The following is a 20,426-nucleotide window of genomic DNA, read 5'->3' on the forward strand; positions in this document are numbered from 1 at the left end:
CGCTGACAAATAAAATACCATTACACAAGAGGTGCAGGTGCTGTAGTCCGGTTATGTCTTTGAACTGTTTTCTATGTCAGGAAAAGGGATCTTCATCCTCCGTTGTTTATGCAAATAAAGGTTGTTGTGTCCGATGTTTTGGTGAGTTTCTTTACTCTGTGGTTGCAAAGTAAGATTGCAGTGTGAACCATCTTTATGAGCCTGTCACTGCATTAAGTGTCCAAAGAAAAAGACGGCAGAGATACGTGTCTATCTAATCCCTGTTCAGTGATCTGTCACCCTGCTTCCTGCTAGGACTCTGTTTACATTCCTCCCATCTGCTGCATTTATTTGTTTATTTTATGTTTATTTTATCTGACAATCCCCCAGACTTTCCTCCACTGTTCCCCTCTCCCCATGACACAGATCCCAAAAGACATCTCAGAGATATAAAAGTCTTTGTTCCTTTGGAAGCAAATACGTAATAGGAACAAACTTGTATATGAATCTGTTGAGACATTGGGGATAAGAGGAGATGACGTAACATTAAAACCAGTGAAGTATCTCATCAGATGTCTCAGGTTTTAAAATGTAGACGTTCAACGTAGAAGCACCTGTTGTGCCTTACACTGAGTGATTAAGTAGCAACTAAACTCATTAACACAATATCCAGGCATTAGCTTCACCTTCATACTTAAATCAACTGGTTGCACTACACAAACTTGCGAGAAATCACAGATTGTAATCGTGGCAGCTGAGAAAAATCAGTTAAGAAACAAAATGAAAAATCACCATCAGATACGATCAAAAGACCACAGAGGGAAGGAGAACGGAAGCGGAGAGCAGATATGTAAAAATGGGGAGTGAAACGTGAAAATATGGGACTGTGGGGTCACGTGTGGGGTCACTGCTGTATAACCAAAGAACGGTTAAATGTCAGACGGAGCAGGAAATGGACCAGAACAGTCGTGTTCACAAGATACTTCAATCCCACAGAGGATGAAAAACTAGAGACCAGTTTCACATATGAAGTCTGATCCAACTTCTCTGTGCATTTCTCACTTAAACTGGCTGTTTTTTGCTTCAACATATTGTATGAAGTAAATGTTGACTGCATGTAATGGATATACAATAACAAAACCTATCTTCCAGTAAGATATTAGTGAGTTTATAGTGATTTTCTGTTTTAAACATTACTGTTGCAGCTCTAGAAACAATATAGTTATATTTAATTCAGTTCTCTTCCTGTTCTGAGAGCAATTATTTTGTAATAGGGAGGTATCAATAACAGTAGTAGTATCAATACAATCCTAATGACACCCAACCCTCGGAACGACCTTTCCTGTTTGAACAAGAAGACAGATGATATTTTCATATGTGTATTATTGACAAAATATCAATATTTATTTTTTTAATAGCACAGTTATCATATATATCGCGATACCCCTCCCCCAAATCAATTCAACAGCTTCGGGATGAACTGCAACACTAGAGGAAAGACGTCCCAGGAGAGCGGCGGCTGTTAAAGCAGCAAATTAAATCTCACGATTTTGGAAATCACATTTTCAGCCATCACATATGGTGTCATGTGTTGGTGTTTTATCTTTAAATACTTGAATTGATTAGCTGATTATTCCGACACTGACGAGCCAGCAAAGACTGTGTATAGTACGGAAAACCCTGCTCTCTCTATTTCCGTCTTTAATTAGCAGACCACCGTCTGGCCGGTAGCATCCCTCCGCAGGGATGAGGCAGGAAGAGCAGCCTTCACAGAGGGGCTGAGAAAATGCTGGACACGTTCACAAGGGGCAACAAATTCTCGTGTGAATCCTACACTTCCTGCGAGGACGCACACAAACACACACAGATACACACACAAGCACACGTCACACGTATGATTCCACGCACCCTTCAGTGACCCCGTGGATGTACAAACAGTGGAGATATGAAGCAGCTGCTGATGGAGTCAAATAATGAGGGTGTTAGGGAGCAGATCCTACGTGTCCATGTGTGAGTGCTAATGATCTCTTTATTTGAATGAATACACCTGATACAACAGGTGGTTTTGTAATAAATACAGATATCAGTACAATGAATGATCTCTACCGTCATATCAACACCATTTCACTTTGTTAACTAGACTGTGTATCTCTTATTAACACTTTTTCAAATCATATCCAGACAAAGCTTATTATTGTTGTGAAAACTGTAGGTGTAGGTGAAACTCTATTTAAATCAACCTGCACCTTTTAAAAAAACAAACACAAATATTCTTTGTTTTGTTCCTTCTGTTAATTCCCTCTTCTATCTCCATTTATATCAATCTGGCAACCCATCCATCTGTTCCTAAACTTGTCTATCCCCAAAGGTCTCCTCACACTTAATGACTAAGAGGGGAAAGAGCCAGGCAGCAGGCTGGAGAGCTGAGTTCATCGGTCCTGAATGTGCCGCCTCTAACCGTCTCTCTCTGTGTCTCACAAAGCAAAGCTTCGATGTCAGTCAGTCTGACGTGAAGACAAAGTTTTCTACTGAAACATGTTTTACAGAGCAGGTTCTGCCTCGCAATCCTCGCCCACAGAGACCAATTAGCTTCCTCTAACATCACTGACCACCAAAGCAATACTTTCTTTCTGTACATTTCGTTTGACGGTTCTCTATTTTTTTTTGACAAAACTTGAAACTAAAAAGTCTAAAATCTTGTGTCTTTTGAACACTGGTAGTTGGGTTCTAGTTGTTTCTATGAGTTCAAACTCTTTTTTTCTCCTTACCCCCCTTCAACCATTCCCCAGCATGTGAATTTTGACCCTGACCTTCACAGCTACATCCTCCGTCTCCGTGGGTCTCATCAGTCGCCTGGTCGGCTGCTCGTAGTTGTCCATCTGGTAGCGCATTGGCTTCTTCCTGTTGATTGCTTTGGTCTTGAGGGGGACATAAAAAGAGGAGAGATCTGAACTTAGTATCGACTAATAAACTTAAGACTTTCCTGCATCCGCTTCAGTTCCTTGGGGAGAAGAAGAAGTGCGGGGGTTCACTCTGAAGATGTTGCCCCAGAGGGTTCAGCCCCATCGTGAGCTGTTTACCCTGTTTTCATTATCCAAACACTGTATACATACAGCGTGCTGATGTTACTGTGGTTAACCCTCGTGAGTCGTGGGTTATTTTGCCCATTTTTGAATAGTTTTTAATTAATTTTACATTTGGATTCATCCCCCGAGAACCCTGAATAGCGATCAAATTAAAAAATCTGTTAATTACTTTAAAGTTACTTTGTTAACGACCTGACTGCTGGTCATGTGGAAATTTCAGTGAGTCAACAAAATCAACACGAAGCATCCTCTGGAGACCGTGAATGTTGACATCACATTTCATGACGATCTGACCAGTAGTTAGGTTGTTAGGGGGAAACCGATGGCATCACTCGGCCAGAATATCAATTATTAAACACAACAGTGATTCAACCTGCAGTCTGTCCAGTACATGACGTCTTCTGCAGAACTGTTCAGAACTTCTCGTCTCTAATGACCCCTGGAAATCTCTTCTAGAGTACAGGAAGTGGTGCTTTCACATTTTCACTTGACTTTGGGGTGAACGGTCGGCACAAGTACTGATCAGAGGAAACATTACGTTACAGAAAAGTCACTTTACTCGCTGCGTTGTTTGATTATGTAATCTTATTGAAAGAACAGTTCAATACAACCACAGCAGTGGCCACTTAGCTCCCAGATATGTCTTACCACTTTACCACTTTGAGTTCGTAATGGCTTCATAAAAGTGGCTGAATAATACATTTAAAGAAATATTCCATTATAAAACTGGACGTGTTGCTTCTACAATCCTATTTAAAAACCATTAAACCTCTAAAGAGTACTGTGAGTCACTCAGCTCTCATGAGTGACTGTCCATTTTAATACAAACAGTGTTAATCCCACTGCAACATACCAGCCACCATGTGACTCTGTCACCTGAAACCTCAGACAGACACAAGATTACAGTTTGGGCTGCAGTTCACTTGGTCGGGATGTTCTGTAAGACCTCAAAAACACAACAATCAGACCTGAGGAAATAACATGACATACAATGTGTCTATATCAGTCTGCGTCACAATAAATTATTCATTCAAAAATGCCGTTTTCAGCCTTTCAAATATAGAGATTTCTTGCTTTTCTGTGTTTAACGTCATATTAGACTGAATACCTTTGGGCTGTTATCGTTTGGTGAAGTAGAGCAACACATTTAAAAACATCACCTTTGGATTTGGGAAACTGGACATTTTTTCACTATTTTCTGACGTTTTATAGACCGAAAAAATATTCTTGTAATCTAGAAAATAACCAACAGATTAATTGACAATAAAAATAATCGTTGAACTCTGAAGGACCAAAATGAAGAGCTGTATCTGGCAGAAATAACATGTTTCCTGATGAAGGGAATCCTTACGATGTGAATATGTGAATGTCCACAACTCATCTGGGTTGGTAGGTTGTGCCGGCTTAACCCAAAGCGTCAGTATCCGACGACCAGGGATTGAGACTCAACAATATAACTTACAAATTGGACCTTTAAATACAGATAAGCCACTCACAAGAAATTTTTAATAATGCTTCTTTCTCACAATATGCGTCATCACTGTCTAACTCCTTCAAATGATCTCCTTGCTCATCAGGACATTGTCCCTGCAGGAAACAGGACTGATGTTACACAACGTCCCTGAACACCCTGTTAAAGCAACCTGTCTCCATAATAGAAAAGGACACGAGTTACCTGGAGTAACATGGAAGGAATGTCATCTGGCTCACCTCATTGATCCAAACCCCTGTCCACGAGGAAGCTCGGGCTGTTAAACTCAGCACATTAAAGACTTTTCTTGGCACCTTCACTGTGCTTTGTTAAGGCCATCTGTTTTAAATATAAGATAAATGTTTGGATTTTTTCTTCATTACCCAGAAGTCATTTGACGTGACGTCTCTAAGAAATGCATGATCCTCACACCTGAGTTGAGGTGAAAAAACTGTGAGATGAAATAAAACCTAATGTCACATTTTCCCTGACGATGCTCAGATTTGTTGATTGATTTGGTTCAGGACTCACCATCCCCATGGGCTTTTTTCCAGCTTCGAAGGAAACAGACATGTCTCCGTTTCTCCAGCTGTCGTCTCCAATTTCGTCACTCTGAAGAAACTCACCAAGCTTCTGGACACTGTAAACACACACACACACACACACACACACACACACAGAGTCAGTCCGTGAATAAGTGTGATTGTGACGATACCAGTAGTCTCTCAGGAGTTTAGAGTTTCTCCTCACTGCTGTCATGTTTCCTCCGTGTTCCTTTAATTAGATTTTCCACTGGAACCACATCCAGTCTGTGACTCTGCATCTCCAGTTTGTCTTCCTTGTTTAGTCATGTCTACATCTCCTTATCTCTCAGCCAAAACAGCATTAACCAGTTGGCTTCGATGGTCACAGTTAATCTCTTTGCAGTGAGAATGAACACGATCAGACACTCACCTGACCAGAGCCTTGACAGCAAATCTGACCACAGTGGAGAGCAGGAAGAGAGGAGTGACCAGGATGTGGAACAACGCCAGAGCTGCGAAGGCCTCAGAAGGAGTGGGACCCTTTTCATTGAGGAAGTGATGCATCACAAACGTCTACAAGACAAGAATTTATAATTTACCATCTGCTCGCTCATGTTCAGTAACCCTGGTTGATAGGGATGCGCTGATATATCAGCCAAAGATTGGTATCAGCCAGTATTCACCCTGTGGACTGCTAGTGGCCTGTATCGTGCAAATAAAAAGACCTTCACCTTTAGCAGTAGCAGATGTTTATCTGTTGTTCCACATTCGTGAGCTTTTGGCTCATGACATCCTTGTCATCAGTTTGTAAGGATATATCAGTAGTGTTTTGCACTTGGTGATGGTTTTTGGGGTCGTAATACCCCAAAATTGTATGTTTTCAATTAAAGAAATATGTAATTTCACATCATTTTGGAGCATTATTACATCTGTGCAAGAAAAGAAGTCTACTTGGGACCAACTACAACCATTAGATCTGGGAAAAGTCAATGATCATTGATTTTACGTTCAATTGGCTTAGGTGGTGCGGCGCCTAAGCCGTATAATGGGAAGGAAAAACCCTGGTAAGTACTGCAAAATACTTCTCATTGACTAGGCAGTTGAAAGGCTACTGTAAAAGGCTTGTGAAGCAACTACTTAAAAAAAATGTCAAAGAAGATTAAATTAAAGGTTGTTTCATAAATTTGAATGATCGGATTTGTGCTCCTTTAAAGATAGACAGTAATAATAATAAGATAATAAAAAATGTGTTTCCCTTCCACAAAAGTGGGAATAACTAACCACAATAACATCAGTATCAGCCCAGAATTTCACAATCGGTGCACTTGATGATATTAACACATCATATTATGGTTAAAGAAAGCAGACAAACACATTTTTAAAGGAGTTACAACCTCATAAATTATTGTTGTTTCCCTTCTTTAGGGGTGTCTCGTTACAAGTGTGCTAAAATTGACTTACCGCAAGAACGGCAGCAATGGGAATAGCAGCATTCATGAAAACTGCACAGAGAGAGAAAACAGTCATATGAGCTAAAAGCAAGTGATCTTTGAACTTCACAACATACTTCTCATGAATTTAGATGTTAAATTATAGAAATAATAATAAGCCAAGATACATTAAGATAAGGATTAAGGGATCCACTTTCTGCAATCACAAACAAATGCAATCATTCTAAACTCAGGTGACGGAGATATTTTCATCTTACTGGACATCGATGTGAAGAAAGCGAAGGTTTTGAGGCTCGTGAGCTCTTTGCCTCTCGTCTCCTCCACGCTATCACAGAAGATATTCTCCCAGGCGTACAACTTCAACAACTTGATGCCCTTCAAGATCTCTGAGGTCTTTTTCAGACGATCTGTAGAGTGCTCCTGATAGAGACGACAGGAGATAAAAATCCGGTGTAAAATAGCAAACTTATTTCATTAAGTTCAGTTAAAGTTCTTCAAAAATCTGCAAATCATTCTGCAGGAAACAACAAAAACAATGACATAAGAAAACTGCTTACTAGTGAGCTTTTCTGTGTGTCTGCCAGTTTCGTAGCTATGAGGTACTGGACCGGAGCCAGCAGAACTATGACAGACGCTCCAACCAAAGCGCTCGGACCCAACAGATAGTAGAGCAGGATCACTCCCATCACAATCTGCAAAGGAACAAGGAGACGATAAGTAAAAAGTCTTCACTGAAACATTACTATGTGGAGGTCACGTTCAGCCGACTGTACCTGTACAGGCATGGCCCACAGGTTGGGACAGAGGAAGAGGAACCACATCAGCTGATTGGTCTCTATGGCCACCAGGTTGTTGATCTGCCCCAGCGTCATCTCGCCCATCGACATGTTGGAGGTGGACAGACGCAGGATTTTGTTGTAAATCATCGCCTACGAGAAGAAACAGAAACACGTACGATTACATTTGAGGCTGAGCCAACAGGGTTTTTTTTCATTCAGTCCTGTTGACTGTCTGAATGCGACCTAATGCTGCAGATTACGTTCCAGTTTCTATAAATATATTCAGCAGCAGCAGCAGAGGTATCCTGGGGTTTAGTGGATAGTTTAAGTCTCATGGTTTTATAGTCAGAGGCTTTTCTGCCCCACTGAGGGATTCATTTAAATTAATTTAAAACTGACGAGGTATGTGCAGCATTCGATTTGACATGACAGATTTTTTGGGGGAAGTTTTACAAATATGAAACCTCTGTGGATCAAAAATGCCAAATAGAAAGAGTCATAATCGACCTAGTCTGCGGTTCTTGATGGGGATAATGTCTCTTTGGGCCGCAGGGGAATTTCTTCTGATTGGAATCAAAGCTGAGCGGCACCCCCCGGGACCTGCCCTGACCTCGTCACATCCCCAGACTGGTCTTGCATCTTGCGGACATGTAGCATTGCTTTCTGAGGACGTGCAGAATATGCGAGGCAGCCTTCATGCGTACGCAAACATGTTGGCCTTAGATGCACACAAGCATGCGAGTGTGGAGAGGGAAAAAAATCGCTAATTCTACTTTTGATTTCGATGCTACAAACTGAAAGCTCATTTCGATCATGACACAATTTTTACTACTTATTTTACCCCAGAGAACTCTGTTATCATGTCCTTTGTATTTTCAAGAATCAGTTGGACGGTTTGTAAGTTTCATACTGCACAACATGAAGCTCTATAAAACCTCTCTGTCCCTGTAAGCCAGCTGTTCCCTCAGCATTTAAAACCATTTGTTGTCAGCTCAGGTGGATAATGTTATAATGTAATATGAAATAATGAGACAGCTGGGAGATGACACATGCAGACGCTTTTCAAAGCAACACCTCAGTATGGAAACAAAACGTCCGAAGTTAAATTTCCGTGATGTTTCACTCACCAGCAGGGCTCCCCGCAGGTTGATGCCTGTTTCTATGGTGACGTAGTACGAAGCCTGCAGGAAGGTCCTCTGCAGGACCAAAGCCAGGAAGAGAAGCACAGCCAGGACTGAAGTGTTCTGCAGCAGCTCAGTGGACGACATGAAGTACACACCGAAGTATCGCTCCTACAATAAAACACACACACATTGAGATACATTCAACTGTAAAATAAAAAGTATTTCTTGAATAGTTTCACACAATAAAACTGATTTATAATACGACCACTGAAACAAAAACTTGTATCAGAAGCTTCACATCATTTGTCTTTGGTGCATCAACAACTTCTCCGTGAACGAGACATGTGTTTCTTTTTATTTTACATAAAGGTCTCTTTCTGTAGGAATTGTTTCGGTAATGCTGTCAGACACTTAGAATAAAAACCTCAGCTGGTCAATGGCGAAAACAAACACCTATAATGAACGTAACTATGACGGTTGGAGTTGCCCCAGCTGAGGCGATCTAGTGGACCGATTCCAAAAAGTATGGATCATTTACACGGACGTTAAAACATTTGCCGACTCATTTGCTTATTGTTTCGTGTCATGCTACCTTCACTTCTTAGATCTTGGTCATTTTTAAAAATATTTTTTAACAAGATCAAGGAATTTAGTCTTCCGACGTCTGGCTCTTCAGTTAACAAACGAGCTGAGCTAACGTTAGCGTCAGTTTGGCTCACATCACTTCCTGTTGAGCTGCTTTTTTCCAGTGTTTTTACTGCTTTTAATTATTGAGGAGGAGGAGACCTCTGGGCTTCAACACCTAAACAACTAACACTGAAGCAACCCTTCATACATAATGACAGCTATTTGTAAAGAGGACCTTGTACAACTGAAGGGCATGAAAAATCTCATGCTAGATGTATGAATAAAACAATGAAATCACACACACCCACTCACGCACTCACTGTAGTACCAAAAAGCTCAGTCTGATGCTCCACAGACCTTCCCTCTGTATGAAACTGACACAGAGTGTGAGGTGAGTGGGAAATTTTCCATGTCACTTAGAAATGCAGCTCTGCTCTGCTCTCTATCTCTGCTGCCCATTATACCCACTTTAACAGGCAGGCACGGACCCGACAACAGCTCACATTAGACGTCAACTATAACAACGTGCAGCCAAATGGACTGAATGAAAATACACTGTCATTGCAAAAGCATCTGTTCTGCCTCTCTTAACAGCTCCGGCTGTATTATGACCTTTGGAAGAAGCTGGCATGGATTAAAGATGAGTCGATGTCTGCGATCGGCTCTGCCAGCTTTTCTTCCTTCGCCAAACGAAATGTCTGCTTCGTCTCTCGTCTGCTAGATGTTATTGTTTTGTATCGCTGCAGTGTGATACAGCTAATACATGAACACTGGCGCAGACGCTGATACATCTGGAAGACGTAAGAGTTGATGTTTGGTGTAGATATTCGATGTAGTGCCAGAATGATTAGACACTTAATGGATGAGTTCATCAACAACATACTTAATCATCGACGAATCATTAAGTTATTAAATAATGCTTTGCCCAGGTTCAAAGACGTGAGGATTTCTTTTGTGAGGCTTTTTGTAACATCTGTTCTTAAAAGTTGCTATATTAATACACTTATAATTACCTCCGCAAAGGTGTTTGTTTTTACCTTTGTCCATTTCTTTGTATGTCTGTTTGTTGGTTAGATTGTCAGCAGGATTACACAAAAACTACTGAACAGATTTCCACAAAACTTAGATGGAGGCTAAGAATAACACCCGTATTTTACATTTTTGTTAATGTCTCAGGGAATGATGCATGGATCTTGGTGAATGAAAGTGTATTTAAATGGCTGGTATCTCTGAGTGAGCACAGTTTGATGAGGGTCCTAATAAAACATCTGTCATTCATCGATGCTGGAAAACAGTTGGATGCAAATCTTGGCTAAAAATCTAAAATCTGTTTTGCCAAACAGCTTGACAGACATTTAAAAAGTCTGAAAAGAAGTTTAAGAGGTGGATGCTTCATTTAGCAAAACAGTTTTCAGTGTTAGTTATATGAAATTCTCAGTTTTGACTCATATCAACCCAGATTATGAGCTGTTGACAGAACAGAACAGGAGCTGTTGGACTTCAACAGATTTTCCCAGTAAGAAAATGCTAATTTTCTTATAAAGGAAACCCTGGGCAAGACACAATAGCTAACGATAAACAAAATTAGCATTTGACCATTTGATAATTTTCCATAGTTACTGTGTGTAACACTCTGCATGTTCTATTACTTCTAGTTTTGCGAGGACCAGTTTGAGTTGTAGACTTTGACACCATTAGGACATTTTAGAAAAGTGATGACATAGCTGAGATCAGATTTGGGGTTAAGGTTAAGTGAAGGTTGGGGTTGGGTCGGTTGTTGTCATGGTTAAAGTTAGCTTTAGGGAACGGATTATGTCGACAAGGGTCCTCACATGAATAAAACTACAAGTGTGTGTGTGTGTGTGTGTGTGTGTGACTGTGTGTGTTTGTGTGGTGTCATCTCAGCACCAGCGCATTATGACATTACAGACGTATGATCACATCATGCACATGCAGCGTCGTTCACACACTTAGTCGTGCCGTGGTGACATGATGACTGAACCAACGCCTCGGTGACATCACTCTGGGAGTCATTCATTGGTTGGCCGGACCACCCAACATCACCCACAGACAGTGACACAATTTGTGTGGATGACCCATGATGTGGGACTAATTTGCACTTAAGCTTTAATAAAATGATCTTGTGTAAACATATGAGCCAGAGCTCAGTCCTGTTGATGGCTTTAGTAACATCAGCTGATCTTTTGCTCCAAAGGGAAATGAATGACGTTTAATTTTTCATATCGTCGCCTCAGTCAGTCTGCGTTCATAAGAAGCTGTTCAAACGTGACTCTACCAGGTAACGAGTCCGTCAGAGTCAGAAGAAAACCTCCAGAGGTGAGCAGCCCCCAAAGTTATTTACTCCAGCAATTACTACATAAACTGAAACGCATATGGCAGCTACATATGATGCACTTGAGGTATGTCACAACCTACTTCCAGAATCTGATCCTTCTTCACTGTGTGTTGTTTTTGGCCCATGAGCTAATCTTCTATCTCTCTGAAAGGCCTCAAAACTTTTCCACCGCAGCAGGTTTTGTTTTCAGCTCCAGGTACCGACAGGAGACGGGAATCAAACCTGACTCTGACACCACTGACAGGTCACAAATGAACTCGCCGCACCATCATGAACCCTTCACACTGGGAGCTGCTCTGTGGAAACTTTTGATTCTTCACTCTAGGTAGCAGATTTAAAAATAACTCTGAGTTTAAGAGACGGACCGGGGATCACACCCAAAACGTCTGAAGAGTCTGGCTGACAGGCAAACCTCTTACTACCCTGCTGAAAAAATAATCGCTGGCATAGACCGTGTGTAATACCTAAAATATGCAGATTCTGCACTCTGTCTTTGGAAAATCTGCAGAAAATGCAGAGGGAAGATGCTTTATCTACAGTATTATTATTGTCATTTTATGCCAGTGTTAGTCTCTGGAAGGTGCTGGTGCAGGTATGTAAACGTCACACTGGACGCTGACGATGTTACGTCATGTGTCACACTTCTTTTGATCATATATAAGGGTCATATTGAAGGGTCTTTGTTGTGACAGGATTGCGTGACTTCTGTGTGAAAAAGGGCTACAGTCTCATAAATACGACTACCTTGGACTTGTCTGTTGTTGGAACAGAATTTTGAGGATCCAGGTACTTGACGATGCCAGAGATGCAGAGCGGCCCAGCGAAGCCCAGCAGGTCAGCCAGGTAGCGGAAGGTGCTGCTCAGCAGGATGGGACGACCGAACGCTCGGTACATGGAGCGCCAGATGGAAGGGGAACGATCCGGATCCTCGGCTGTCTGTGTGGAGTCGACGGAGTTAGAAATTACACAAGTTTGTCTCCAATTAGGGAAAACTCAGGTTAAAGCACACAGAAACGCTGCATCAGTGGCCTCCATCTGCTCACCCTCTGATCCTCATAGGCGTCTTTGAGCCGCAGGTAGTTGGTGAGGGCTCTCATGGCGATGGGCAGCTTGCCGATCTTCTTTAGCTCTATGGGCCTCTTATGGGCTCCCATGATGAGAGGGTTCATCCACCAATACGTTGCCTAAAATGTGCCAAGAATTTATACCATTTACGGAACATTTTTACTTGTATTTCAGACTATCCAGTTAGTATCAATCAATGTTTTAAAAATGAAAAATACGGCAGTGTGTTTGTGTCTACCTTGGACAGCAGGTTGACAAACGGTTGCAGAAAGCGAACCCCCAAATCCTGTAAATCCTCCGGTGGTTTCACCTTTTGGGGGTTGGCAAAGAAGACGTATTTCTACAGGGAGACAGAAGGACAAAATTAATTGAAGGAAGAAATACTTTTGGAAAATAGTTAAATGTAGGACGAAACACTGACGACTCACCCTGACTCTTATGACGTTGACCTCCACCGCCATCAGCAGCCCGTACAGTATCACTAACAGAGCCGTGATGCAGAACCTCAGGTGCTGCGGTCCAACATCGTACTCTGCAAACTTCCACAGCTTTATAGACTTTGTGACGAACGCCAACACCCAGTAGATGAACAGGACTGTGTGGATAATAGACGAGGCATGTTACATTGTTACAACAGGAAGCATCCGTAAAGTGACCTCATTTGTATGTTTTAATGCATATTACATAAGCCTGGGCAGTTCTTAGTGGTGCTGGATTTCTTCCACTTCACTGACGCAAAAACATCTGCCCTTAAAGAAATATGTAGATGTATGAAATATGAATATTTAGCCCCTAAGAAGGACTGCAAATCCTTCACCTCTGTAACCACTTTCACTTCCTGCTTGAGTGTCATTCTTTCAACTTAAAAGCCCGATGCTCCCAGTGTTGCGTCTTACCCAGCAGCAGTTTGGGGAAGTTAGATGTCTCTATGTTGTGGTAGTAAACCACTGATGTCGTGGCTGCTACGAAACCCATGAAGGCTGGCATGAAGAGGTGGAGGTGGTTGGTCTGCATCATCCTACAGCAAGAGGCAAACAAAAAATATAATTAATATGGAAAACAACTACACATTTCAAAAACGTTGCTGAAGAAGTGTTTGTGTCGTAATATGATAGGATTTCTCTCTGAGGTCTCACTTGTTGGAGACGATGCCCTCTGCGAACTCGCAGACGTGGACGAAGAGCAGCGAGAAGGTGAGGATCCATCTCAGGTTGTGGCCGGGGAAATGTAGCCACGTGTTGTGATGGATCTGGACCTTGGAGCTCTGGCTGCCCCAACCTGACACACAGACAGATACAGACAGAGTGAAGGATCTGGAGCACCATCTGGCATGGGTTTTATTTTGTCCATTTTTCTGAGCAACCAGTCATGTTGTGCAAAACAGACATCACGTCACTGTATTAGGTGACTTGACTTGTGCTCTCTGCGCAGACAGGGAACTGAAGCTGTTACATCAATCTGTGCTCTCTTCAAATCCACCAGACTACTGTGATAAAAACAGCGATTTTACCTCGCTGAACACGGCCGATCTGCTGATCTGACATACCTTCCCAAATTTGCGTCACTGCCGGTGTGAGGAGTTTTGATGCAGGGGAGTATTTAGCCCATTCGTGCTGTGTGACTTGTTTGTGCCTTTATTTATAAGTTTGTTTCTGCTCTTAACTAAATGGACCGCAGCCATTTCGGAGGCTCAGAGGACGAACAGCATAAAAAAAAAAAACAGAACCAGGAAGCATCAATTAGTGAGTCCTCAGGGAACCGGCTGAGGGCTTCTGGTCAGAACTATTCCCATCAACTACTCACCGCACACACACACACACACACACACATAAACACACACACACACACACAAAACATTTAACCAAGCACATTCAGTGAACATTATTCTCTGCATAGTGATACAGAGGAGTTACGCAATACCACACTAAACCAATTTTAAATACATTTATCATTTGTGATACAGTTATCGTATCCATCCTCCTTCACTTCCTTCCGTCTTAATATCTTTCTTCTTATTGCTTCACTGTTCAACAGCTACAGAAACAGATGCAGGAGAGGAAAGTAATTTCTTATTATTCCCCCACTCTCGATGTTTTATAATATTTCAGTATTTTTGTTTATATTCAGTTTGACTGTGTTTACTGTAGTTTGTTTACTGTTTGTTTTACTATTTCCTGCATTTCCTGTCCCCACTGGATCACTGAACTGTTCTAATCCCCTCTTTACTACCCTTCAAAACTGCTTAATGTCCACACTGGTGACAAGATAGCGTCCGTCTGTGTGTCAGTGTGTGTGTGTGTGTGTGTGTGTCCGGGTTACTGTAACATCACTAACACATCTGCTCTGGAGTGACCCTGGAGTAACAGATGACTGTCGCACAGCTCAGTGGGAACCGACGCAAGTTTTCCTCCCTCATTCCTCACTGTCACAGCAGGTTTTCAGCTTAGTTTACAGCCTTTCTGATCACAGTACTGTCAGAAAAATGTCCTGGTCATAACTCAGACTGAGGTTTGACAATATTTTATCGATTTTACATCATTTTTAATGTTCAAATCCATCTACATTACTTATGTCCAAAGATTCTGAGGTCTGTGATCTGCTTTTGTTGGCTGAGGAGAATATTAAAGTGGGATGAGCAGCTTAAGACATTAAGATACTGTTAATTATATATGTATGACTCACTGAGAAAACAGCTGTCTATGTGTATACCATATTTTTCAAGCTATTTGCTCTATAAACAAGACTGTAAATTGTCCAAGGTCCTTTTTCTGAATGACTAAACGTTTGAACAAAAGTTCATTTCCAGTAAAAACATTGTGAAGTCATTTTTTGTACAGTTGTGAAACTGATAAGACAACGATTGATGCATGAGAAGGTTTGATCTTCTGTCCCAACAAGGACAAAACTCTGGAATTAAACAGAAAAAACAGATGCATCTTTGCTAAAATAGGGCAGAAGCAGCTGTGGTCTCTGGGTCATGAGACTGAATCAAAATGAAGTTATAGTTCAAGCCACTGGCACAAAAAGACAACTTCAACTTCTCTTCTAAATACTGTGGATAAATGACATGGACCGAGACAGAAGATTTTATCCAACATCCATATTTTCTAAACCTCTTATCCTACTCAGGGGTCACATGGGGCATTCAGTGAGAGGCAAGGGCCGGTACACCCGGGACAGATGATTAGTCTATCACAGTGCTAACACACCTTCAGACAAACAAGCATGTTTACCTCCACAGACGTTCTGCAACAGAATACTGTACGTATCAAACAATCTGAACAAAGATCAAACTGTCCGTCTCAATCTGCTCCAATAATCCTCACAGGATTAGTTCTGAGTTTCCAGCAGAAAAGGTGAAGCTTTAAGAGGCTTAAGCAGGAAACACTTAAACATCTGTCAGAATACACACAACACAGACTGTAGCACTTGTGACTTTTACTGCAGAAGCACAAAACATCTTTTGTGTACTTAATCTAGTTAATTTGCTAAAATAAAAAATAAAATAAATCCAGCAATTGTAAATATTCAATCATGAAAATGTAGCACTTGATTTTTCTGAGTACAAAGAAAATATGTTGGCACAAACAAACAGACGTATGTACGTGTGTCAATTTCCATCACCTACCAATGAAGAGGATGGGGAAGGTGATGAAGAGCAGGAAGACATGAGGAACTAGGTTGAGAGCATCCACGAAGCAGCCATTGTTCAGCACGCCATCCGTCACGTTGTAGGAATTGACACCGTCGTCATTGCCGCAAAACGACAGGGCCATGCCACCACCTGACTGCTCCACACAAGCCTCGAGTCAGTCTGTGAAAACAAAAACACAGATGTGAGCGGCCAAAATCACTGGGTATAAACAGTATCGTGTGTTATATAATCTTGTTTTCGTCCTTGATCCTGAAACAGTTAGCCGTCTGTGTCACTAGCATTGCTTTGGCTTGAACTTTGGAGACCCGGTCAGAACTTCTCGTGGCATGTCAAGTGCACACATTCACCCGCACAGAAACACAAATGCAGGCCGGTGTCAGGCATGAGAGCTATTTCAGGGGCGCTGCCCAGCTACATGCCCTCTGGCTTATGGCGCATTCATAGTTAATGAATATAAGTGTCGGAAAGGCAACATGCTGGAGGTGTCATTAAAGGTTGTCATGACGCCATGAGTTAAGCTTCAGGAGACTCAGGTTGCTCTTCTTTTAACCCTTCAGAGCTTGGAGTTAACGTTAGCTTCACAACCCAGAATCACAGACTAACTTTAAATGTAATAGTCTTTATGTAATTATATTTTAAAGATCTTCATAATTTCTCTGTTTCTGTCTGGACGAGAGCATCTTGAGCCGAGTGTAGACACAAGTAAACAGAGAGCATATTAACAGGAACATAGATGTCACTTTGTAGTTATATGGCAAGAAGTAAATCTTGGCAGAATTTTTTTTTTTAAATTAGCTAAAATTATCAACAGAATGTGAAGAAATAACAGTTATGACGCAATGACATCTGTGCATTGTGCTGCAGAAGTTAGCATGCTAACCAGCTAGACCACCCCAGCCAATGTAAACACCAACCCTCCCCTGTCCAGACTGCTAGCTGCACAGCTAACTGAACTAAATAGCTAACGAGAGCTTCAGTTAGCAGTTACTCTCACGATATGCTGCTCCCTACTTGTTTTAAGGATCAATTTGACAGGTGGGCCCATAAGCTAAAGCTAAGTTTTGAATCTAAAAATGGTTAATTGTCCATCACTACAGCAAAACTACAATGTAAAAGCATTTCAGTTACGTATCATTGTTTTGTTTTATTATTATTGACATAAATATGTCATTTATTACTTCTGGTTGCATTAATTTCTTGGCAGCATCGAAACTCTCACGTCAGATTCGACTTCTGACTTCACAGATTTAACTTGCTAACTTACTTAGAAGAAGTTTTATTATAAAAGTTTTAAATATAGAAATGTTTGGTTTTCATACCCACTATGTGTTGTCTTACTCAAACATTTCCTTCAGTTAACAGTAAAGCTGAATTTAATTAGTTTTACATGCTAACGCTTTAGCTCCCTGCACGAACAAAAAACAAAATGGCCGCCGAAAGCGCCATCTGGCGGCCATCTTTGTTTGGGGAGTGGTAATTTTGGTGCATTTTAATGTCTAATTATGGACAAATTAGGACAAACTGGGCACAGAAACTCATAGCAGAGGAGGTTTTAGGTATATTTCGATGAAAGCTTTATACTTTTTTATCAAATATGAACATTTTACAGCATTGAATGTATGCCAACTGCCAGAACAATAAGAAAATGACTTACTTCCTGCCACCTTTCACTCAAACATCAGTGTATAACTTCAGATTTTAGCCCCCTGACCTGTGATTAATGAGTGCAGCTACATTATGTGGACAGAAAATTGAAATTTCGTCCTCAAATGAACGTTTCTGTTCGTCCTGACACCCTTGACACAAGTGCTATAAATTAAATATCTAAAATTAGCTAGCTCAGAAGTAAATTAGCCCCAAGCCTTCAGCAAAAACAGCACCTGTGTTATCAAACCAAATCCTTTTAAAATACTACACACAGCTCAGTGAAAGTTAAAGTCAAAGTGAAATTGAGTCTTTGAGTTTAAGCTAGCTTCACGAGAAAGAAGAAAATGTCTCTTACCTCGGAGAAAAGTTATAATCCTCACTGACACCGTTTCATTCCTGATATCCTGGAGGGTTTTTCTAAAAATAAATAAAGAAAGAAAGAAAACAGGCAGAGGAGAGGAAGAAGAGGAAAAGAAACAAAATACAGTGAGAGTTTCGAGAGAAAAAAGTTGATTATTTTTAGCCCCGCAAGAGCATCAGCTGCTCCGCATACTGCTGCCTGCTCCGACCGCGGTGTCAAGTTACAACCGAGAAGACACGAGGCTTCCGGGGGTGTCCTTCAAAATAAAAGACTGAAACATAAACCTTAAAAATGAATACAAAAATCTAGTTTTACATCCAGGTTAGGATTATCAAACATGTAGAGATTATACATGTTTTAAGAATCACAGAGTATTTCTTTGATCACATGGCCAAATTAACCCACCAGGGAGCAAAACTTCAGTTTACTGTAGTTGTAAGGTGATTCAATGTAAATGTATTTAACGATATTGACTATTGAGGAAAATATCAATTGAAATAATCATTATTTCATTTAGTAATTATTAATAATAAACTGTATTTATATAGCACCTTTAAAAACGACGTTTTTCAAGTCAACAGTCGAGCCAAACACAAGGAAGCCTAGTCGAAGGCGAGTTAAAACAAGAAGTAAGAACAGAAAATCTAAAACCAAAAAGAGACAATATGAGTCATTACAAGTAAATGAAGAGAGAGAGAAGAAGAAATAAATGCAAAAATAGAAATAAACGAATAAAAACAATAAAGGACGAAGGAATTAAGAACAGATAAAAAAAGATTATGAGCAGTAAAAGGAATAAAGGACAATAAATACGAAAAAAGGGAAATTCCTCATGTATTACCATTTAAATTGAGCATGTTACAATTAATTCCCATTCATTCCAGGTGCACGTTTGACTGTGTTAACATGCCATCTTTTTAATTTGTTTACTTTCATCTTAACGTTAAAAAATCCCCTAAATTACTCCACATTGCATTGCTGTGTTTATCCGTTCAAAGAGCAGCCTAGAATAAAGTTTTCTTCTTCTCTAATGATAACATCCTTATGTTTTTATTCTGAAGGTGTAAACTTAGTAAGTTCCGGTAAACGTGTGCCTAACATTTGGGGACTTGACGCGTCGCTCCCTCCTATCAGATTTCCAAACTTGAACCAGTTGCGTTGACTGGAGGTTTATTATGGGATTCATCCGCAGCCAGCACATGTCAGCTGCACACACAGGTCAGAAACCTGCAGCTGAAGCTTTATCGCCTCATCTGGTTTCACTTTTGGCATCTTTGTGATCTAATAACTTCATTCAAACCTCACATATGCGGTCCTATGATCAGACCTTTCTCCTCTTTTGGGATTAAATGTGTTGTCAGGTTATAAATATTTAACAAAACATTTCTGTGAAAAAGCTCTTAAATATTTCAAAAAGCCCAAAATTGTCAAGTGGGTTGGTCTAAATTTAGTCATGACATTTTTAAAACCAAACACTGTAAATAATGAAGGAGAATAAACATGTTTTTAACAAATGTATTAATATTTCTAATGATTTACAGTCTGAAATCTATAATCTGATTTCCTCCGGTGCACGTGAAATCATCCATAATCTAAAATCTCACTGAATCTGGGAGGATGCACATGAAACCGCTTTGCTTGGCACTGAACTCCGTCAGAGAGAAGGACCTTGGATGCGGTCAGCTGAGCGCACTGAAGCGGACACGATCCCTCTCAGTCGACTGTTCACGCACACAGCTGGATCCATAGCAGCCAGATGTAAATCCTGCATGCTGTTATCATTAAATATCGATGAGGCGATAAGAAATCAATGTGGTGTTTCTTATGTATCGTGCAGCAAAACCTTCAATGTGATTCAGGCTTCCTTTCAATGAGACAATCGAAACTCCATTTAGAAATCAAGCGATTTAAGGTTCTTACGCGTATACACAAATATCCATATGGAAAAAAAACGATTGAATGTTATTTTCTAAATCAGTTGAATTCACTCTAATATTCGGCAGGAAGAAAAACAACATGGGAATATTTTTTTCTTTATCAAACTCTGAACTTCTTGAACCGTCCCGTTTGAAACTCCCTCAGCCGCCTGCCACCCAAACTACCTTACTCAATAATAAGCAGCAAGGCAACCCTGCGTGAATGAAGCTGAAATCTACCTGAAACACATGTGACTGCTGGATTTTATAGATGCCGAAATTAAGAATAGCCTTCAAATAATTAAAAAAATATTTTAATATAAAATTTTAACACATGCAATTTTGCCGTAAAGCGGGATAACGTTAAATTGTATGATTGTTCAAT

General features: G+C 40.7%; 1 protein-coding gene across 1 annotated transcript in view; it reads right to left on the minus strand.

Moving 5' to 3' along the window:
- Window positions 1-18,188, minus strand: part of abcc9 (ATP-binding cassette, sub-family C (CFTR/MRP), member 9) — a 45,182-nt gene extending 26,994 nt beyond the window's left edge. Inside the window, exons 1-16 of the mRNA XM_073480498.1 lie at window positions 18,120-18,188; window positions 16,091-16,276; window positions 13,599-13,740; window positions 13,359-13,480; window positions 12,891-13,057; window positions 12,701-12,802; window positions 12,441-12,581; window positions 12,142-12,333; window positions 8,418-8,582; window positions 7,285-7,440; window positions 7,069-7,203; window positions 6,769-6,931; window positions 6,522-6,562; window positions 5,491-5,633; window positions 5,068-5,176; window positions 2,790-2,897 (exon numbers count right to left, since the gene is read on the minus strand). Of these exons, the coding sequence (XP_073336599.1) occupies window positions 2,790-2,897; window positions 5,068-5,176; window positions 5,491-5,633; window positions 6,522-6,562; window positions 6,769-6,931; window positions 7,069-7,203; window positions 7,285-7,440; window positions 8,418-8,582; window positions 12,142-12,333; window positions 12,441-12,581; window positions 12,701-12,802; window positions 12,891-13,057; window positions 13,359-13,480; window positions 13,599-13,740; window positions 16,091-16,238 (2,034 nt within the window). The 5' untranslated portion in view covers window positions 16,239-16,276; window positions 18,120-18,188. The remainder of the gene's footprint in view (window positions 1-2,789; window positions 2,898-5,067; window positions 5,177-5,490; window positions 5,634-6,521; window positions 6,563-6,768; window positions 6,932-7,068; window positions 7,204-7,284; window positions 7,441-8,417; window positions 8,583-12,141; window positions 12,334-12,440; window positions 12,582-12,700; window positions 12,803-12,890; window positions 13,058-13,358; window positions 13,481-13,598; window positions 13,741-16,090; window positions 16,277-18,119) is intronic.
- Between the last annotated feature and the right edge of the window lie 2,238 nt (window positions 18,189-20,426).

Source organism: Pagrus major, chromosome 14, assembly GCF_040436345.1.
Source record: "Pagrus major chromosome 14, Pma_NU_1.0".
Taxonomy (NCBI): domain Eukaryota; kingdom Metazoa; phylum Chordata; class Actinopteri; order Spariformes; family Sparidae; genus Pagrus; species Pagrus major.